Source organism: Alligator sinensis, unplaced genomic scaffold (assembly GCF_000455745.1).
Source record: "Alligator sinensis unplaced genomic scaffold, ASM45574v1 scaffold60_1, whole genome shotgun sequence".
NCBI classification, from domain to species: domain Eukaryota; kingdom Metazoa; phylum Chordata; order Crocodylia; family Alligatoridae; genus Alligator; species Alligator sinensis.
Window position 1 is genome coordinate 2,930,277 of NW_005841858.1, and position 18,609 is coordinate 2,948,885.

The 18,609-nt window shown below is 39.6% G+C and overlaps 1 protein-coding gene across 1 annotated transcript in view; it reads right to left on the bottom strand.

Moving 5' to 3' along the window:
• The window catches only part of CCNL1 (cyclin L1), a 15,175-nt gene extending 584 nt beyond the window's left edge, over positions 1 to 14,591 (bottom strand). The window contains exons 1-11 of the mRNA XM_025215236.1: positions 14,536 to 14,591; positions 13,628 to 13,742; positions 13,413 to 13,522; positions 6,684 to 6,804; positions 6,181 to 6,245; positions 4,544 to 4,643; positions 4,297 to 4,401; positions 3,857 to 3,998; positions 1,567 to 1,678; positions 1,315 to 1,413; positions 1 to 249 (exon numbers count right to left, since the gene is read on the bottom strand). The exon at positions 1 to 249 is cut by the window's left edge and continues 584 nt beyond it. Of these exons, the coding sequence (XP_025071021.1) occupies positions 1 to 249; positions 1,315 to 1,413; positions 1,567 to 1,678; positions 3,857 to 3,998; positions 4,297 to 4,401; positions 4,544 to 4,643; positions 6,181 to 6,245; positions 6,684 to 6,804; positions 13,413 to 13,522; positions 13,628 to 13,742; positions 14,536 to 14,591 (1,274 nt within the window). The remainder of the gene's footprint in view (positions 250 to 1,314; positions 1,414 to 1,566; positions 1,679 to 3,856; positions 3,999 to 4,296; positions 4,402 to 4,543; positions 4,644 to 6,180; positions 6,246 to 6,683; positions 6,805 to 13,412; positions 13,523 to 13,627; positions 13,743 to 14,535) is intronic.
• Between the last annotated feature and the right edge of the window lie 4,018 nt (positions 14,592 to 18,609).

Here is an 18,609-nt window from a genome sequence, read left to right on the forward strand (position 1 = left end):
TGTCCACGTTCATGTCTATGCTTCTTAGCAGCATCAGAATGATCCCTGGATTTGCTCTGAGAACGTGAGCGAGACTTTTTCCGTTTGTGACCATGTCTATTTGCACTTTTCAACTCATCCCTGCTGTGCTTGGCTTTTAGGTGTGGAGAAGCATGATTATGATGTCTGCGAGGACTGCCACTGTGACTGCGGGATCTACTTCTTGACCTTGAACTGTATGTTCCGGAGAGACTCCTCCTATTGTTGTAACTTAGAGAAAAAGTAAAAAGGTAAACATCCTAACTTTCAATATGTTGTGCAAATAAAATATGAAATTTCAAGTCAGTTGTTACAACTAAAGAATTTAGGAAGAAACTCCAGAAAAGAAAACAAATGTCCACTGAGCCCAAGGCAAGAGGCTCCCCCTATCAAATGAGTACTTCAATAATGTTCCCCCAAGTTTTTCTAAACAGAGCTGCTCTTTAGGAATCCTCTCCCTCTCAACCTCACCATAAGCCTCCACACCGAAATGCAGAACTTAAGCAGCTACTGCTTTTCACATTTTACAAACAATGCTCATGTTCGCATTTCAGCCATTATCACAGGGATTAGACTCAACTTGCAGGGCAGTTCTCATCAACATTTTAGAGCCCTTTTTTTAGTATTTGTTTTTAAGATAAGCAGGAACGACTGCATTGATCAGATACAGATAAATGTTTCCTCTGTAATCACAACAGCTAGAACATGCCTCAACTCCTAAATGGTGCAAATGAAGTCAGGATTTGGATTTCCAATAGCACATGAGTGCTTTTATTAATACTGCTACTACTGTTGTTGTATGGCTTCACACCACAAGTTGGGGAGCAAGTTGCAGCAGGCATTTCAAATGCCAGAAGTCTGCTGCTATGCAAGACATTTCAATTTCTTAACCGTTTAATGGTTTTTTAGTCAGAGGGGAAGATAAATATATACCTTTATAGACCAAGATGTATTGTGAGCACAAGCTTTCGTGAACCATTATTATGGTTTTAAATGAAATGCTAAGAAAATTCTTACAGATCTTGAACCATGACATTTTATGTAAGCACTGGCTTGTTTGAAAATCATAAGACCAAGTTATTCTACCAGTTAAAATCTTAGCATAAAACAATTTATTCCACTTACAATAAGAATTTCTTAAGCCACCAAACTGCATTAATAGCAGTATATTTGTTGAACAACAAAGTTCGTGTGTCAAAACATACCTCAAACTACTGCAAGATCATCCACTAGAAGAAACTGCATTTTGAATAATCCTCTAGAAGAAAACAAGGCATTCAAGAGTTTTATACTTACTGTCTCCTAGGAGTATGTGATCGAGATCGGGACTTTGTTCTTGACCTTGATCTACTAGCACTTCTACTGCTTCTGCTTCGCTTGCTTTCTTTCCTCATGCTTAGAATAAAAATTAAAAAAAAGTTAAGGAAAACCTTGAAAGGTCTGCACTATTTTCATGAAATTAAATGAAAAGACTAACTTGAAAGCAGTTTGGTGTTATTCAATTCACTTAAAAAGTAAAGTGTTGCTTTTGCTTGGATTTTTACCTACCCGTTGTAAGGGCTCTTTGAAGCTAGTTGCCTTTCTTCTGGCTCTTTTTTGACAGCTTTGGCATTCAGAGATACTGGAGTCTTCTCTTCTGTTTTCATCTCTCTTGGGGAACCTAACAGAGATTCAAGGTTAATATGTAGTCTAGTGGTAGGAACTGGCTATCAAGAAGTAATTTTCCTTAATATATTTTATGCAAGCCCTAACCCTTTTATATGAATGCTCACTGGATAAGGTACTTAGAAACCGACTACTGCTTCATTCCTTCCTATTTTTAAACTTTTCCTAAAAATAAAGTTTATGTAGAATGTATAGTTACAAAAGATTTTTTTCAACAGTCTGCAAACAGCTACATTTAAGAGATGCAAGCAAAGTCCTTGAAACATGTGACATTTTCTAAAAATTTCCTAAACAAAAACAAAGAACTGTATTCCTTTGGCTCAAGCATATATAAAACATCTCATGAAATAAGGCAAAGCCTAAGCACTCTTCACATCAGAAATACTACCTCGGTCAAACCTACCTACAAGCTTTGGAGCCTTCCTAACCCCACTTCGTTTCTTTAAAATCATGGGAAAAGGTAGGCTTTGTAGCTCATGCCAAAGATAAGAACTGAGCCATGACGAAAGACTGGGTGAAAACTGAAGCAAGCCTTTGTTCAGTCTGGCCCCATGTGCTGAACAGATAGTGCTGAACATAATTCAAAATCCAAACTAACCTACAGCTGAACTCTGTGAAATGCTCCACCTACAATCAGTCCAAGACACCCAAGCATCCAAGCATGAGAAAAAGGATTGGTGTAGTTACAAAGCAGATTTTTTCCTCTCAGCAAAGGGAATTCCATATGAGAGTTGGTTCATATTAGCCTAGCTGACCTGGAAGACTGGTGTTTAAGATGAGAAGAAATGCTGCTTACAGTTTCCCTGATCTACATTTTCTTTCTTTTTTAAAAGAGTCAAGAGGGCTCCAGACGACCATATAACATAGTTAACAAGCTAACACCTTCCATCTTACCAAATGGGGTAGAATTGCCATTGACTTATTCTGAAGGCCAAAAGATTCTATAGCTTGCTTTTGTTTTTTAAGATTCAGACCTTTGGATTTTCAACATTCTTTGTAATAACATGGGCAATCAGGCTATTTTGCCAACGCTGTTGCTTCAAAATTATCCATGCTGCAAGGAACGAGTTAGTTACTGACTTATGTTTAAACATAGCCATATTGCACAACAGAACATTAATGCACAAAGCCTAAACAGATTTCTGCATTTGCTGGCTGTTCACACTCACAGGAGTGCTACATAAATGCACTGAAACAAAGTTTTAAAACTATTATGGAGTGAGATTTTAGGAACAGCTGTTTAGCAAGGCATAACAGGTAGGTAAATTACTTGATTTCTTCCCCCCCACCCCCAGTTTAAATGGACTTGAGTAAGACATGTCACTTAAAATAGAGTTGTCTAACTGGTGGCCTGTAGGCTGCATGTGGTCCGTAAGGGGTTACACATGAAGCTGCTGCAGCCCCTATTAACCCAGCTATGATAGCAGCTGAGCTCTCAGGGCTCCCCTCCCTCTCCCAGCTTCTGCTGCATATCCCTGCCCCAGGGAATGGGGTACTGTAGCACAATGCAATGCAGCCCCCACTGCCTAGACACTGAGCTGAGGACACTCATGCAGTGTGACACCACAAGGGAGCTCAAAGGGAATTTGAAGGCAAGGTGCCCACATGTGCTAGGGGGAGGGAATGTCCACCCACCCACACCGCCTGGGGGACCAATGGCTCCTCATGAGCGCTGATCTGACAAAAAAAAAAATAATAATACTGTACCACACAGTCTTGTGGGAAGACTGCCATATGAAAATACAGCTTATTTTAAGCTCTTGCCAATTATTTGAACTCATCATTAAAAAAACAAAACAAAAACTTTACATTTCCCACATACTTCTATAGTCAAAACACATTACTGAATGATGAATATCATTGATGTACTTCTATTAATGGCAATAACGAAAAACATATCCCAAAATGGTACACTGAGTACAGACTGGAGTTTTCCTTCAATACTGCTCTACAGTAAGGCTGTCAATAATTAGTTTCCATAAAAATCCAATAACAGAAGTAATAAATGTATAGTATTCGACTATTGAAATCTTAAGTTATAAATATATCTTATTGCTCTATTTTCTCTCTTAATCTATCCAACTGCATTGAAGTCTAAAATCAAGACATTTGTATAGCAGTACAGAAGAGATGACCACCTTGTAGGCTTGGCACATGACTGACAACAACTTACATGGTTTGGAAGCAGGAGAAAAGCCACCCAAAGTTGAAAGTGCTGGAGTCCCATCAGGATTTAACCCCTTTGCTTTTAATTTAGCTTCCTGTAGTGCCATTTTCCTCTTTTCTACTTCTTTATCCAACAATTCATAATTTGGCTGTAAAACAAACAAATGAAAACAAAACAGCCAGTCAGGAATTTGGACCAAGATTATTTCTATTCTGCCTTAGTTCTTATACCACAATCACCATAACAGCACCAAAATGCCAACTACCAATGAAGCAATTCCACTAAAATGACTGCTTTTTCCTCTTTGGTCCTCAACCCAAAGTGACTTTACACACCATCATTTTGTTTTGGTTGAGTTACACAGGTCATCACAATGCACTGTATATAAAGCTGCTTTAGTGAAGATGTCTCTCTCACCATTTACTTAGTTCTATAATATTGGTTACCTTTTTCCTAGTGTACAGCTTAAGAGTTGTTAGACATATCTCCTGAATCTCCTCTTCCGTGGTACCAAAGAGCAGAAACCAGTGAGGACGGGTAGGTAGTGGAATCTAAAAAATGAAACCAAGTCTTAATGCATACCAGTTAGAAATATATTCTGACATTTAATATCTTCATCGATCTCATCGTGTAACAATTAGTCATTTGTTAATTAATGCCATGCTAAAGTATTAACAAAAAAATAACCTTTACCTGCAGAGCTCGCGCAGCAAGATAAATACAAGCACATGCTATTGTCTCAGGTTGAAAGCGAACAAAGACATTGGTTCTAAGGCTGTCATTCATGTAATTCCTGGGAGGGGGAAAAAAAAATTACAGTTATAAGCTGGGTCTCACATTTACATAGCACTTTAAAATAAGGCACAAAATTGGAGACTCAATCTACTTTATTATTTTTTCTTTAAGTAAAATATATCCAATACTTTGTTGTTCCAGACTGCAGTAATTCTACAGTTGTCATTTTTAAGAATTAAAATTGTTACTTTACTTGTATAATGTCAAAATATGGCCTGCTGTCTTTGCTCTGACATGTCAATGCAAGAGCTACCTTTCACTTTAGAACTCTTTCTGAAACTTCTTTCAAAATGTGAGGAATTTTTGCAAGCACGAGTTCTGATTAATTAATTAAATATGTTCAGCTGTGCAATGAAGAGTCCAATCGAAGCTTAAAATACAGGGGGTGGGCAGGGTGGCAGGGAGAATCTAGGCAAAGAACAACAAAAAGTTTCTGTCCAGCTATGTCAGTCAAGTGTTTGTTCTCTTTTAAGCACCAAAACCCCTTCATTCAAGAGTGTTTTCCATCTATTAGAAACTCCAATACACTTGCGGCCAGCATTTTCAGGTAGCTAAGGACATTATGGCTAAGATTGAGCAAATGTTCAAGTGTTAATACACTAGATATGCTTTATATTTCAGCAACGTTTATTTTTATCCAGCAAGAAGTAACCCAACTATCACGTAACCTTTTGTGCTGAAGAGGGAAAAGCTAAGAAGTTCACAATCAATTTCTCAAGCACCAAATTTAAAAGCAGTTTTCCTTCTAGAAAAGCTACTATTGCCAAGCCGTACATGTTAATAACTACTTTTGAACTGCAGATACAACTCTAAGTATTTAACACCTGAAGTACTACAGAAGTTAACAGCATAACCAATAATCACTAGGTGAGTACTTGCTACAAATAAAATGGTGCCCAATAAATAGATCCAAAACACTAGCATCAGTAAGTGAGCATGCTGCATGCACTTTAATTTTGTAACCCAAATTCAGTCAAAAATAAAAGTTGATGGGATTCACGTTGGCAGGAAGCAGTATACCCAAAATGTGTCCATGTGTCCTTTAAATACACTATAGTATACAGTAGGTATGCAATAAATACACATTAGAAACATGTTGAATGGTTACTTCTAAAAGTAAATATACAAATCCTTTTGACACCCGGACAGAACTAGAAGATGCTGCCAGATGGATATGGACCACTTCAGTGAATCTCGGATGAGAGCTTGCACTGGATTGGCTGGAGAGAAGGGCAGCCTATCAGGCCATCCCCAGGTCATGAGCTGTGGTTCAGAGGGCAGAGTTCTATGACTTACCATCATGGACTACCCTTTAATTAAAGAGTAGAAAAAAGAACAAAGTTAAATTGAGTTCTCCATTAAAATAAGTTAATCAAACCATGAAAATAGTAGGCAGAAACAAGCACTGCAACATGTTGTATAATGTATATCTGATCTAAAAAACAACTTACAGCTCATTGCTTTGCATATAGGACATCAAGCTCATTTCTGCTACTATTTTCCTGGTTAGGATAAAATGGAAAAGAATAACTTACCAGGCAGTCTGAACGAGGGTTTGATTACGTTCACATTCTAAGACTTGTAAATACATAACAATGATCTAAAGAAGAAGAGAAAAGAAACCCAACTTTAATACGCAAGACAAGTGACAGATAAATGATTTCTAATGCAAGAAAATTTTGTATGCTTTAGAGTGTATTTGTATTCTATTCCCACCCCACCAGAGTATAGGCTGTATGCCCATACATAATTATTTGAATCAGAGATGTCTGGACAAAACAAATCTATTCCACTACTTCCACACTTGATTTTTCAAAGTCACTTCTGTCATTTCACAAGGAAGTGGCTTATTAAAGTTGATCTGCCAGTCACCCAAACATTTTGGTAGCTTGGACATTATCAACTCCAGCAAACTTCAAAAGGATGTAGCAGAAAAACCCGAGGCCACTTCCAAACCTGTGTTTCTCGTACCACAGCTCACAATGATGCCATGACAGCAGCACAATATTTACAAGTAGAATAATCTTTGACAACTCACCTTATGTGGATGCTTGACATGAACACAAAATCCCAATTCCTTCAGTACCCTTCTTTCTGCTTTGATTACTTGATTTTTGGTGTTTATGTAGTTCTGATCAAGTATCAGGGGGCTTGGAGTCCTATAGTTTGTAAGAAATAAAATCAAAACTGTTTTGCATATCCAAAATAGTGGCTTCTCTGTTTTCCCTTCCAACCAACTAATGGCAACAGAAACCGGTTTTAAACTCCTGCAAGCAAGTTTAAGCATTAATCTTGTGCTGTCCATGTTTAGATGAGCTAGTTTCGTTTCTGCCTGAAATTCCTGTGACTTAGCTGTGATTAAAGACCTACAGCTGAACAATAATCCTTTGCTTCTGTGTGCAAACTGCCTCTCTAGGATCAGGTACTAATATTTTCAAATGCCAAGTGACTAAAATCTGACTGCATATCCATTAGCTCAAACCATACTTTAAGCACTTGACAGCACTCACTTCTAAGTTTAATTTATGCAGAAAGTTCATGTTTTATTTTACTAAATTTCCCACTGAATGGGAGGAAAATGAAGAGTGCATCAAAAGAAATTTGACAAAAGGTGTTTGCACCTGAAAGCTTGCAAAGAAGAATTTTTCCAACTATTTTAGTTGATCTCATAAAAGATACCAGATTTACCCAAAGAACCTTGCCTGTCAAAAGAAAACAAGGCTCACAAAAACTTATTAAAAGAGACAAAAATGTCTTGTACTTTAAAAGAGACCTATATAGAGCAAGAAGGATTTCTTTTCATAATAATAATAAAAAATACTAATTGGTCTAATAAAAGATATCAGATTCACCCAAGGAACCTTGTCTGCCTTAAAAATACTAATGCACCCATGTGCAAAAGTATTATAAAGAAAAATACAACACATTCTGAATCCTGAAGTATTAAGTTATGAACTTCAGGTGCTTGTTTTTCCATTAAGACACTTGCAAATTAAGAACATATATCTATATCTATTTATATCACTTCTAATACAGAGATATTAAAACCCACAATTGTCAGATTCCCAATCCTTTCCCAAATTTCATATATCCTTAATTCCATTTTTTAAAATCCTTCAATAAAACCAATGTACTAACAACACCCTCCTCTTGCCTGTGTTTTTGCTTGGTTACTCATATGGCTGTAAATATAGTCATTCGTTTTACAAACTTGTAAGGGCAGGGACTTTCTCCATATCTACTGAACGTCAACCACCTTTTGGAGCTCTATATATATATGAAAATTTGATAACTTAGTAATTAATTAAAATGCAAACTGTTCATCTACCCAAGTAATAGAATAACATACCCGCACTAGTCACAACAAAACCTGTTTTCTACATCACTAGTTTGACTAGAAATGGGCAACACAGAAGAGTTTCAGTTCCAACGCTACAGTAAAACAAACACAGCGCAGTTCCTTATTAAACTCTTAGGAAATTGTGGAAGTTCTGAAGTTAGGAGCCGACTACCTTTCTCTTTTAGGTACTCAAATAACGCGAAGCTGTTCACAGTCCAGTTTCCTCCCCTGGGTGGAGTGACCAAACAAACTACGAGGCCAACTTAGTATTTAGAAGCTCTGAATTACAAATACCATTACAGTTCAAAAGTCATCATTAAGGGAAACTCTTACTTGTGATTTTTATCATTATTTACAAATGCTTGTATCTTTTGAAATCTGAAAAGCTGTCTCAACATATTAGATTGTATCTGGCCACCCATAACTAAGTCTGAGTTTACAGACTGTTAGGCCAGGGGGGAGAGAGAAAAAACCCACTAATTATTTAAAAAAAAAAAAAAAAAACTAAAGCTGAACTGGATACATCAGTCCATACAATGATGTTTAAAATACACATGTATTTATATGTATGCAATATAAATATAACAAACTCCAAGGTGTCTAGAAATTGACTCATAAAAAACTTTAAGACAAAAGGGTAGCATGGTTACATGCTCATTAGCTTTTCTGCTCCTCACCCACAGAACCAGAAGCTATGCAGTTATTAACTATGCAAATAATGCTTTTCTGTCATGTTTTAGAAACTATACAACTTATTCTAAATGTTACAAATGTTACGATCCTGTTGAAGTGTATTCCTTCACGTTTTGGAGTCTGCAAAAGAATGAACCTTTCTTCTTAAAAGAACAACAAAAATAACTAAAAGCCCTTTGATTAAGCAGATATTCAACATGGAATGGAAATTTAAACATAATGGCTTGGGGTCACTGCCACTTGGTCAGTCTACAGTTAAGAGTGCTGAAGTTTGATTTGCACTGAAATCTATTCAGAGAATGTTAAGTTAATATTCAAGTTACAAATCCTATTTTAGAATTTGTACAGATCTAATGGAATAAGAACATTAAAGCCAGTACATTTCCAAAGCAAAAATAATTTTGGTGTAGGGTCAGCTTCTCATTATCTTGTTACTATGCCATGTTGTGAGAAGAGGAAAAAATAATCTCCCTAAAAGCAGTTTAGTCCACATAAGTTGGGACTTCTCCCAGAAGTACACGTGGACTAGAAGTTAGGCCTGCTCTAAAGGTTTATTACTGACGTCCCCCGATTGTATTTTTTACATCCACCTACGCAAAGGAAGCCTACCTTTCTTATCTGTTTGTTATACATAAAACCAACATTACAGAAACCTTCTATTATATTTTCAGACAGTAGCATAAGATTAGAAGTTTGTGGTTACTTCCGTATCTTTAAATACTGCTTTGATATCTAGGCATTATGCGCTCCTAGATCTTACTCCAGAGGTACACGATCAGCACCAAAGTGATAGGGGAGGGAAGATCAGAACAACAGAGAATGTTTGTTTTACTCAATTGCCGAGATGAGAAATTATGCTCATCTGAGACACCTATTTTATAGTGCCACTACAGAAAGAACTTTTCCCTTGTAGCTATAAATAGATATAAAAAAAACCCACAAAAAACTTATGGGCTGCAATGTGGAATATTTTATCTACAAGGCAGTAAAACTGCTTCTGTATAATGGGGCCATCATTACATGTGGCTTGTAGAAATGCAAATTTCAAAGTATTAAAACTAATGGAAAGGACCTTTAGAAGCTTATACCATGACAATCAAAATGGTAGATTTTAAGTTTAGGGGTTAAAAATGCTATAGAGGGCTATACACTCCTTAGTTTGGTAGCCAATGGAAAGAGAAACAGCTTGCTATTGTTTTCAGCTCTCCCCCATACCCAAAATGTGATGTCCTAAAGGCTTTCAGATTGCTTACCACATGGGGCCACCACTTTTTTTTGTGGGTTTCAAACGGGAGAAAAGAAATTAGTGATGCCAGAATTAGAAACATCTATTCTAACCATACAGACCTCCAACCCAATGCAGCCAAACGAGCTTTCACATTTTCTTCTTGAATACTGTTCTTCACGTGTAACAGTTTAACTGTATCAATGGTGTAGGTTAAGTTTCACTAAAAAAATTAAAAAGTATAAGCCTCGTGGCATTATCAGGTCAAGCTAACATTTGATGTAGCCAGTAACACTCAATAGATCATTAAGACGTGGAAGATATTTTTGGCAAATGCATTTAATAAACTGAAAGGAATAATGAAAAGCTATGTACTCCTAAGTGGAACCCTCACTTCTCTGGAACACAACACATTAGAACATCTTTTGTTTCCACTAAAAATGATGATGAAGTGTATAGAAGAGGAAAAAGAAAACAAATCTATACTTATTTTACATTGTACGAAAATATTTCAGACTACAGACATTGCCTAACGCCTGCATCTTGCTAAAACTACAAGTGCCTGAATTATGTCACCCTACTCAGTGCAATGTAAGGAAGAGTTCTGCCTAATAGTCTAAATGATTAAAACAAACTTCAAGAGTGTTTTTTATGAATGTCAAAGTTATTTCAATACAGGTTACTTTAAAGTAAAGTCTGACTCGTGACAATTTTGTGACATTACTTCATTGATATAGTCAAACTACAGTAAGTTTATTAAAAACATTGCTCTGGTTTATGAAGCACATGTTGCTTTTAAGAGAAGTCATATTTGGCTGATGTTCAGTAGGGACTGTCAGCACACAGTACACTTAAGGATATAAAACAACCAAAATAAGAGATCCAAAGGATACAATTCCTACCTACTTTTAACTTATGTCCCACATGCTAAATAATGCAAGCATATTTTCAAATACTCATTTACCCCCAACCTTGTTCAACATACCAGTATTCTTAAAAAGCAATACTGTGAACATGATGGTTCATTTATGAAAGATTTTTTGTGTAATGTTCTATTCTACATGGTCTTGGGGAAATGTTACCTCACACACCTGCATCCATTATCTAGAAAGCAACTCTGGAATTCTAAATTGAGCCCCAATCATACTAGCACTTGTGTACAAGTGATGTAACCTAGGCACAAAAGCAGGTTTACAGTGTCAGGACTTTCTATCCTTGAACAGGCTCTCTTGGGGAAGCTTCAATTAAGAGGCAGGAGTTGGAACTAGGAACCAAAAATGTCGAAATAGAGACAAAAAAAAGCAATCCTGTTGTTTCATCTCACTCTTGACCTAGATGTTATGACTTGCAAAAAATATGACACTAAAGGCAATGTGAGAATTAAGTGCAACTGTTTTAATAAATCCTGTGTCTGTGTAAAAAAAGACTACAACTACAACCTAAATGTTAGTGTCAAATGTTCTAAAAACCTGGACAGCAAAGAAAAAGGCTTAGAACAAGATACAGGAGTTCTTCCAAATGGTTCACCAGCGGCCAACCTGTTAGTCCCCCGATTCCAGTGACCTATTCTCAGAGCACTGGCTTCTCCTTGGGGATTTTCGATACTTCACTCACTGTTGCCATGACGACAGCTTCATCTCTATGTACCACTCCACATCACCCAGGGTTTGGTAAATGTAGCTGGTCGCTGTATAGTCGGTTGCAAGGGAAAAAAGAGTTGAAGTTAATAACATGTACAGCTTATGTAATAAGCTTGTAAAAAGTACAGAAAAATGTTTATCCTGCTTGGGTTAAAAAAAAAAAAAAAAGAAAGTCTGAATTTTAGACTTAAGGTTTTTAAAGAATAGTTTTGTGTAGATTCACTTCTCAGAATCTAAAAGACGATACCCATTTCTCCAGAAGTGGGATAACAAATGGGTCAATAAGAGAACAAGATCCTCTTTAGACATGATGCGCGCTTGACACCATGTGGCATGCAGTGACATTCTCATCTGGAACAATCTATCTTCCAAGTGTCACATTGAAACCTAAGTTTCCATTTCTTTGATCCTTTAGCAGCTTACAGAAGCAACTAATTTGCATTCTCACCATAAAGACATTATTATATGATCAATTAACTTTCATTGTTAAGCCTGAGATATTAAGGAGAACTAAAATTAGTTTTAGCAGTCAAGTAGAATCTTCTATGGTAATTATGGTAAGAATATACCATCATATAACAACATACTAGCTCAATAAACTTTGCAGAATCCTCCCAGTACAAGAACTTATTGTTCTGAAAGCTAGGTTCCATTCAAATAAGAAAAAAGAACAGTAGTCAATTTTCCTTTTAGTAAAACTGACTTGAAGAGGTAAGCATGTGGCAAAGAGAAAAGTTTAAAATTCAAGGCACAACTGTAGCCAGATTAAAGTACTTAAATAAGTGCACCAATAAATGTAACTACTTTCCCTCAATTATTTCAAAAAGGTAAGTTTTGGAATCTCTCTCGCTCTTTGAATTCCCCCTTCACCTTGTAAGACAAGACAAAGAAAAATTCTCTTTTACAGCTAGACAGAATTTCTCAGACAAAAATTCTGATGTTTAATTAAACTATTCAAAACCAGCACTGCAAGAAAGTTTGCAACATGGCTTAAAAGCCAAATTTTAAGAAAAAGTGTTGCCTTAATCAGTTTATTAAAAGAATATCTTCTCTTCCAAAACACATTCCTTGCTCTTTTAATATCATGTTAACTGGTCTTATACACAGGAACACACATGGCTTTACAAGAAAAGCCAAAAAAAATAAGCACTCAGCTAAAAACAGACTTAAACCTAAAACAAGCAGCATCACCCAGAACGCAAACATCATCACGTGACTACATTCCAACTTCCCTAACTTACGTAATGGCACTACACCATAAAAATACCAGTCTCCCTTCCAGTAATTAAAGGTACACTCAGCCTCCAGCCAATTAGATACTTGACAGCGAAGATATAATTTTCAAGCTGCGTGTGCTACAGGCCAAATTACACCACCTACAGTTACACACTATGATATTTTTTTGATGGGCTTGTAGTTTATCAGGCTTCAGTCTTTTAAGACCTGATATACGGTCTACTGCAGCCACATGGGGATTAAGTGTTTTAACAAGACCCTAATTCAAAGGAGAGTGACACCAGACCTGCATGAAGGATTCGGCAGGCAAGAAGAGAACATACAACCCAGCCGGGTAACCACTACTCACATCCAGGATTTCTTTTAAGACTTACAGACCCTCAATTAGCCACAGACAGACTCTTACGCTACACCCAACACTCAGGGCTCCTCCTGCAAGTATCCAGCATGTAGCTACAAGGTTTGCCTAGGCTGCTCCTGGCCGATCCCTGCAATGGCACAAATGGAAGCCAGCTTTGGGAACGTCACTGCCTACGGTCACTCCCTTCTCCGCTTCTGCGCCTCGCCTGGCAGGCTTGAAAACCTCTGAGGCTGCGGGGGAGGGGGGCGCACAGGAGACAGAGCGGACCTTACCTCTTGGCTCTGAGCTGGCGCAGGTAGTGGAAGACGTTGATCACATCACGGATGCGGCGTGGCGCCTCCTCGATCTTGGAGGCCAGGTTGATGCAGGCCATGGCTACAATCTGCAAAGAAGCCCGTTTCCGTAAGAGGCGCGGGGCCATGGGCAGAGCCCCCGCCCCCTGCCCCGCAGCCGCCCCCAGGCCCGGCCCAACCACCCAGCTGCTTACCTCAAAGCTATGCTTGACAAATGACTTGGAGTAGAAGAAGCGGTGGAACAGCACCTGCCCCGTCGCCATCGCCACCTGCCAACACAAGCCCCGGGTGAAGACTTTGTTGAAGCAACTTCATAGTGTAGGAGCCAAAGAGTTAAAGCCAAGCAGTTAAGTTCTGCAGACTGCTGAAATCTTCCTGTTGGGAGTTCCTTTCAAAGTGAGTGGGAAAGGAACAGTATTAATAGCTATTGCTTTGCTGCACTTTCCCACAGGTCTGGACAGGATCTCCAGATCAGCTTTTGCCTCTCTGAAAGGAAGACCTGAATCTACTGCAGACACTGGAAACTATGGGCCTCACGAGGAGGAAACAGGAGGACCTGGGAGACAAACCCAAAGCTGTGCCACACATTATGATTGCCCACAGTGAGCTCTGGAAAAAAAAAGGGCAAAAACTATGCTGAGGTCAACATGACCCGGCCAGGCAGGGCCCGTGACGCAGCACTCCGCGGCGCCTCCGCGCGGGGCGCGCTGGGAAAAAAGAGTCCCCCTCCCCCTGCCCTTCTGGCCTCGCGGCCTGGCTCTGCGCATGCGCATGTGGCCCCACCCGGGTGACGCGGGCGGCGCGCACAGCCCCTCCCTCTGTGCTGACGCTGGTGCTTGTGCTCGCTGCGCTGCTGGGTCGGGCTGGCTGCGCGGCCGCAGCTGCGGGCTCTGAGCCGGCTTCGCCGGGGTGGGGTGGGGCGGGGCGGGGAGGATTGAATGTTCAGAGGTGCAAAGGATTTCCACCCACAATCCCAGCCCAAACCTAGCTTTTTATTCAGGCCTGGGGGCTTCCAAGTTGGGAGCACGGCATGCAGAAACGAAGCCTTGGATTCTGCCCAGCCTTCTTGGGGGGAGTCCTTTTGGGCTTTGGGGTGACCCACAAAGGATTTTTGCCCATTGCATCCAAACCCAGCTCATTCTTCAGTGCGACGTGCATGGCGCACAGGCCTTGGGGGCCATCAGTGGGCAGACTGGCACTTGCCATGCTTGGGGTTGGGCGGCACCCTGCTCTGTTACTCAGAAGTGTAGACGTGTCCCCCGGTGGTGTATGGATGTGTTGAGGGTGACCTGAAAGTGACTTTGCCCCCTAATCCCAGGTCTTTTTTTTAGGGCTATGTATGTGATTATCTTACATTTTTATTAGTAAATACACATCTTTGATGAAACACTCTTTAGTTTGTGTAATTCATTATTATGATCCTTTAATTGTGTAAGAATTAGCTTTGAAAAAGGACATGGGAATAAGGAATCAACTTCAGCCTCATACTGTTCAATGGCAGTCAAAGCCCAGGATGATCAGCCACGAGACAATCAAGTTGTCTAGTCTCCAGCACAAGCCCTGTTAGATGATCTCCTCGGGTCCCTTCCGTCCCTACCAGCTATGAAACTTCGGCATGAGAATTAGGCAGCCAGAATTAGACCAGACACAAAGCTGCCTCCAACCCAACCAGATTGGGTTACTCTTTAAAGTGAGGAGAGAAAACCCCAAGTTCCCACTTGGGCTGGAAAAGAACATACAAGTACGTAAAGACCTGCTGGGTCATTGTGCAAGAAAGGGGAAGGAAATGTTTATAGCCACAACCATCTATAGTTATGTTTGCTCTCTCTTCTGTGGAAGCAAAGGAAATCATTACATCCACAACTGCACACAGATTGTCTGATGGCTTTCATGGTTGGGAGGGAACTCAGAGCAATAACTTAAATTTATTATGGTGCTTTTCATCACAAAATGATTTATAAACTCTACTAGGCCATTACGCTATTGAAGCAGCCGAGCTTTGGGGAAAAATGGCAGCTAACCAGGGCATTGTACTCCGTATAACAGCAAAGGAAAGAAGTTAGTTAGAGTAGACCGTATTCATCTGAAGAGGTTGCATTGGTTGAAAATAATTTACTTGAACTGTTGCAAAATCCCACTGTGTAGACACTCGTTGGAGTCACTTCATCTAGTTTAAACTAAAGCTGTTCCCAGTTGCCATTTGAAACTGAAAACTACTCAAAATGAAATGAGTATCCATGCAGGGGTTTGCACTGGCCTAACTTCACATTTTAGATTATAGCGCTGCAACTTATTTTAAATGGAGAGGTAGTTACTGTTTGATATACCAGTAAATATTTCATATTGGGTCCTCAAGTGAAGTTCTTTGCTCTTTGACTTTATTAATAGAGTACAAAATAGAATACATAATAATTGCTAGAATACATAAAATACATAAAGATTAGAATACAAAAAAAATTAGAATACATAAAAATTGTTTAGAAAACTTGCAATTAAAAAACACTAAATTCATAGTATGCATTTTAACAGAAGCATGGGAACATACAAGCAAAGTAAGGACTAACTCTAGTGTACGTTGATGTCAATACTTCTCACCAACAGATTTTTCTTAGAATAATTTCTTAGAATAACTGTGTCATCCAACAGTACCATGAACTCTACCGTGGCCAAAGATGGAACATGAAACCCTGTGTGTAAAATGATTTATTTGTATACGGTCAGATATTAAAAGTGTGATCAAAATGGTTTCCATTATAGTCCTTTCAGTCTTTAACAGTGTCATCACCATGTAGTCAAAACATAAGGCCTTTGTATCCTGAACCTGTATTATGACCGAAGGAATATATTTGGGTTATGGTGGTTTGGCACAGTCTAAATTATTCTACCTTGTGTTTGTTGTTATTTCCTTATTTTCAAATAGCGTTAGCTTGTAAAACCCCAAACTTTTACAGAAAACTGTAAAATATATTTTTATACCAGAGACTGAATTGACTGTTCTAGCCATCTTTATTTAGTTCTAGGAAACACGATAAACCAAATACACATTTAAACATCTAAATTACTGTTATTCAACTAATTAAACAAGTATTTTTGGCATAAATATTGTTTGAGAAGACTGGAATGTTCTTATAATAAATGGTCACTTTCTCCTACGTATACATAAAGCTACAACTATTAAATTTATTTTTAAGGCAAGAAAACATCAATCACGTACCAGTGTCATCTTATGACTTTTTTTTACCAAGCAACTAATGTACTTTATGTGATGGATATTGATCTAGTAGAGTGACAGTTCAATATCCCAATAGTCACCAGCAGCATTCTGGCTGGCTTGAACGCATTTTGTTTGGTGCAGCCAGTCAGATGCTAGATTACTCACAAACCAGTTAAAAATACTGCATTTTTATGATCCAATTGGCCTTTGGTCATTTTAAGTCCGATAAGGACTTCATCCAGTAATACGATTGATCGGTACAGATTCTAATTGGTATGTCAAGGCTTCTGGCAAATGTCCAAGCAAAGGCATGGGGAGATCTGATGCACAATCCCAACATCCATGCCTCCTGTCCTGCTATATGTGCATAGCAGGAGGCATGATTGTGGGATCAGGGGTCATGTCCGGACAGTGTCAAGCCATCCAGCTGACTGCCACTTCCAGCCTCATTGATTATCTCATGCCTGGATTGTCTTAAATTTAAGGCACATGGGAAACAACAACGTATTTGTGTAATAGCTTTGTGGTTTATTCCTTGTTTTATCGTGCCTTAATTGTATTAACCTGTGGCTGGGTTACTACTTAAAATGTAATTAACTGGTTAATCATGTTTTAAAGTCTACCAGGTACCTAAGTAACCATAGCAATTCAAGTGCACAAATCATTAGGGCACTGACTCTAATCTAGAATGCAAATCCTCTTTTTAACTAGTTATATCACTTTATGGTTAATGCTTCTTTAATAACAGGAATCTGATCGTCTCCCAAGCTCCAGCAGTCTCTCTGACTGAATTATTATACAGTGGAAATGACTGCAATCACTTATACTGTTGACTTCCCTACTGCTCAAAGGTGACAACTCCAGAGCTCTGCAGCCACCTGAGGAGGATCTGGAATGAACCTCACCTTTCTGGTGTAAATGTTCTTTAGGAACCGCCAGGATTGCCCCAGAGCAGGGGGGATCACGCTTCTCTTTAAGCAATTGTTCCAGAATAGAGAAATACGTTCTCAGTAAAACATGTATGAGGGCAAGCAGTTACATCTCTGTGGGCTGCCCCAATTACTGCGCAGCCATGTATTTGCACAGCCACAGCTGGCGCTCCAGAATCACTTCTTTGGAAAAGCTGAGCGATGATCAAACTTATCCTCTTCTCCCTGCAGACGATTGCTCTTTTGTTTCCCCCCTGCCCTGAATTAATCCTCACAGCCTTTATTCCCGTGATAAGATTTCATAGACGTTAGGGCTGGAAGGGACCTCACAAGATTATAGGGATACAGATTGGGTTGAAAAGCAAAAGAAGACCCTATTCTTTTCAGGACACATTTCCAGCGCCTGTCCTTAATCTCTTCAGGCCCACAACTGGGAGGATCTCTTAGAGCAGGTTGTTTTATGTGTGACAGACGCCGGCCAACAGCCCTGGCTGCCCCAAGGCACAGAGGGCTGCCTTAGGTTCCTGCAGGCCCTGCTACACGCTCACATGACAGCTGGGTGGAAGCCCCCACACGTTTTCAAGCTCTGACTCCATAGCCAGTTGACTTTCATGGCTAGTCAGTTCTGTGCCATGATTACTTGGCATGTGTCCCACCAGCCTGTAACTCATCCCCGGGCCGTGCCTCTCTGCAACCCTGAAACCAAAGCGTGGGGAAACCTCTCCCCCACAACCACCTCCTCCCTGGCACTGGGGCAGAGCAGCCACCCTGTCGCTTTGAAGGCTGCTGGGCCCAGAGCAGGCCTCTCTCCTCCCAGCAGCCGTGTCCCACCATGTGTCCCTAAATTTACTAGTCGTTAATCAGGGAGCCGACTGCTGAAGGTCAATTAGCCAGTGCACTGACTGCGGTAAGGAACGTGCAGCAGGGCCCAGCGACACTAAGGGGGCAGAGGGAGGGGAAGGGGCCTGGGGCTGACGCATGCACGTGCAGCCCAGGTCTGCCGGCAGTGCCGTCATCGCACCCCTCAGGTCGT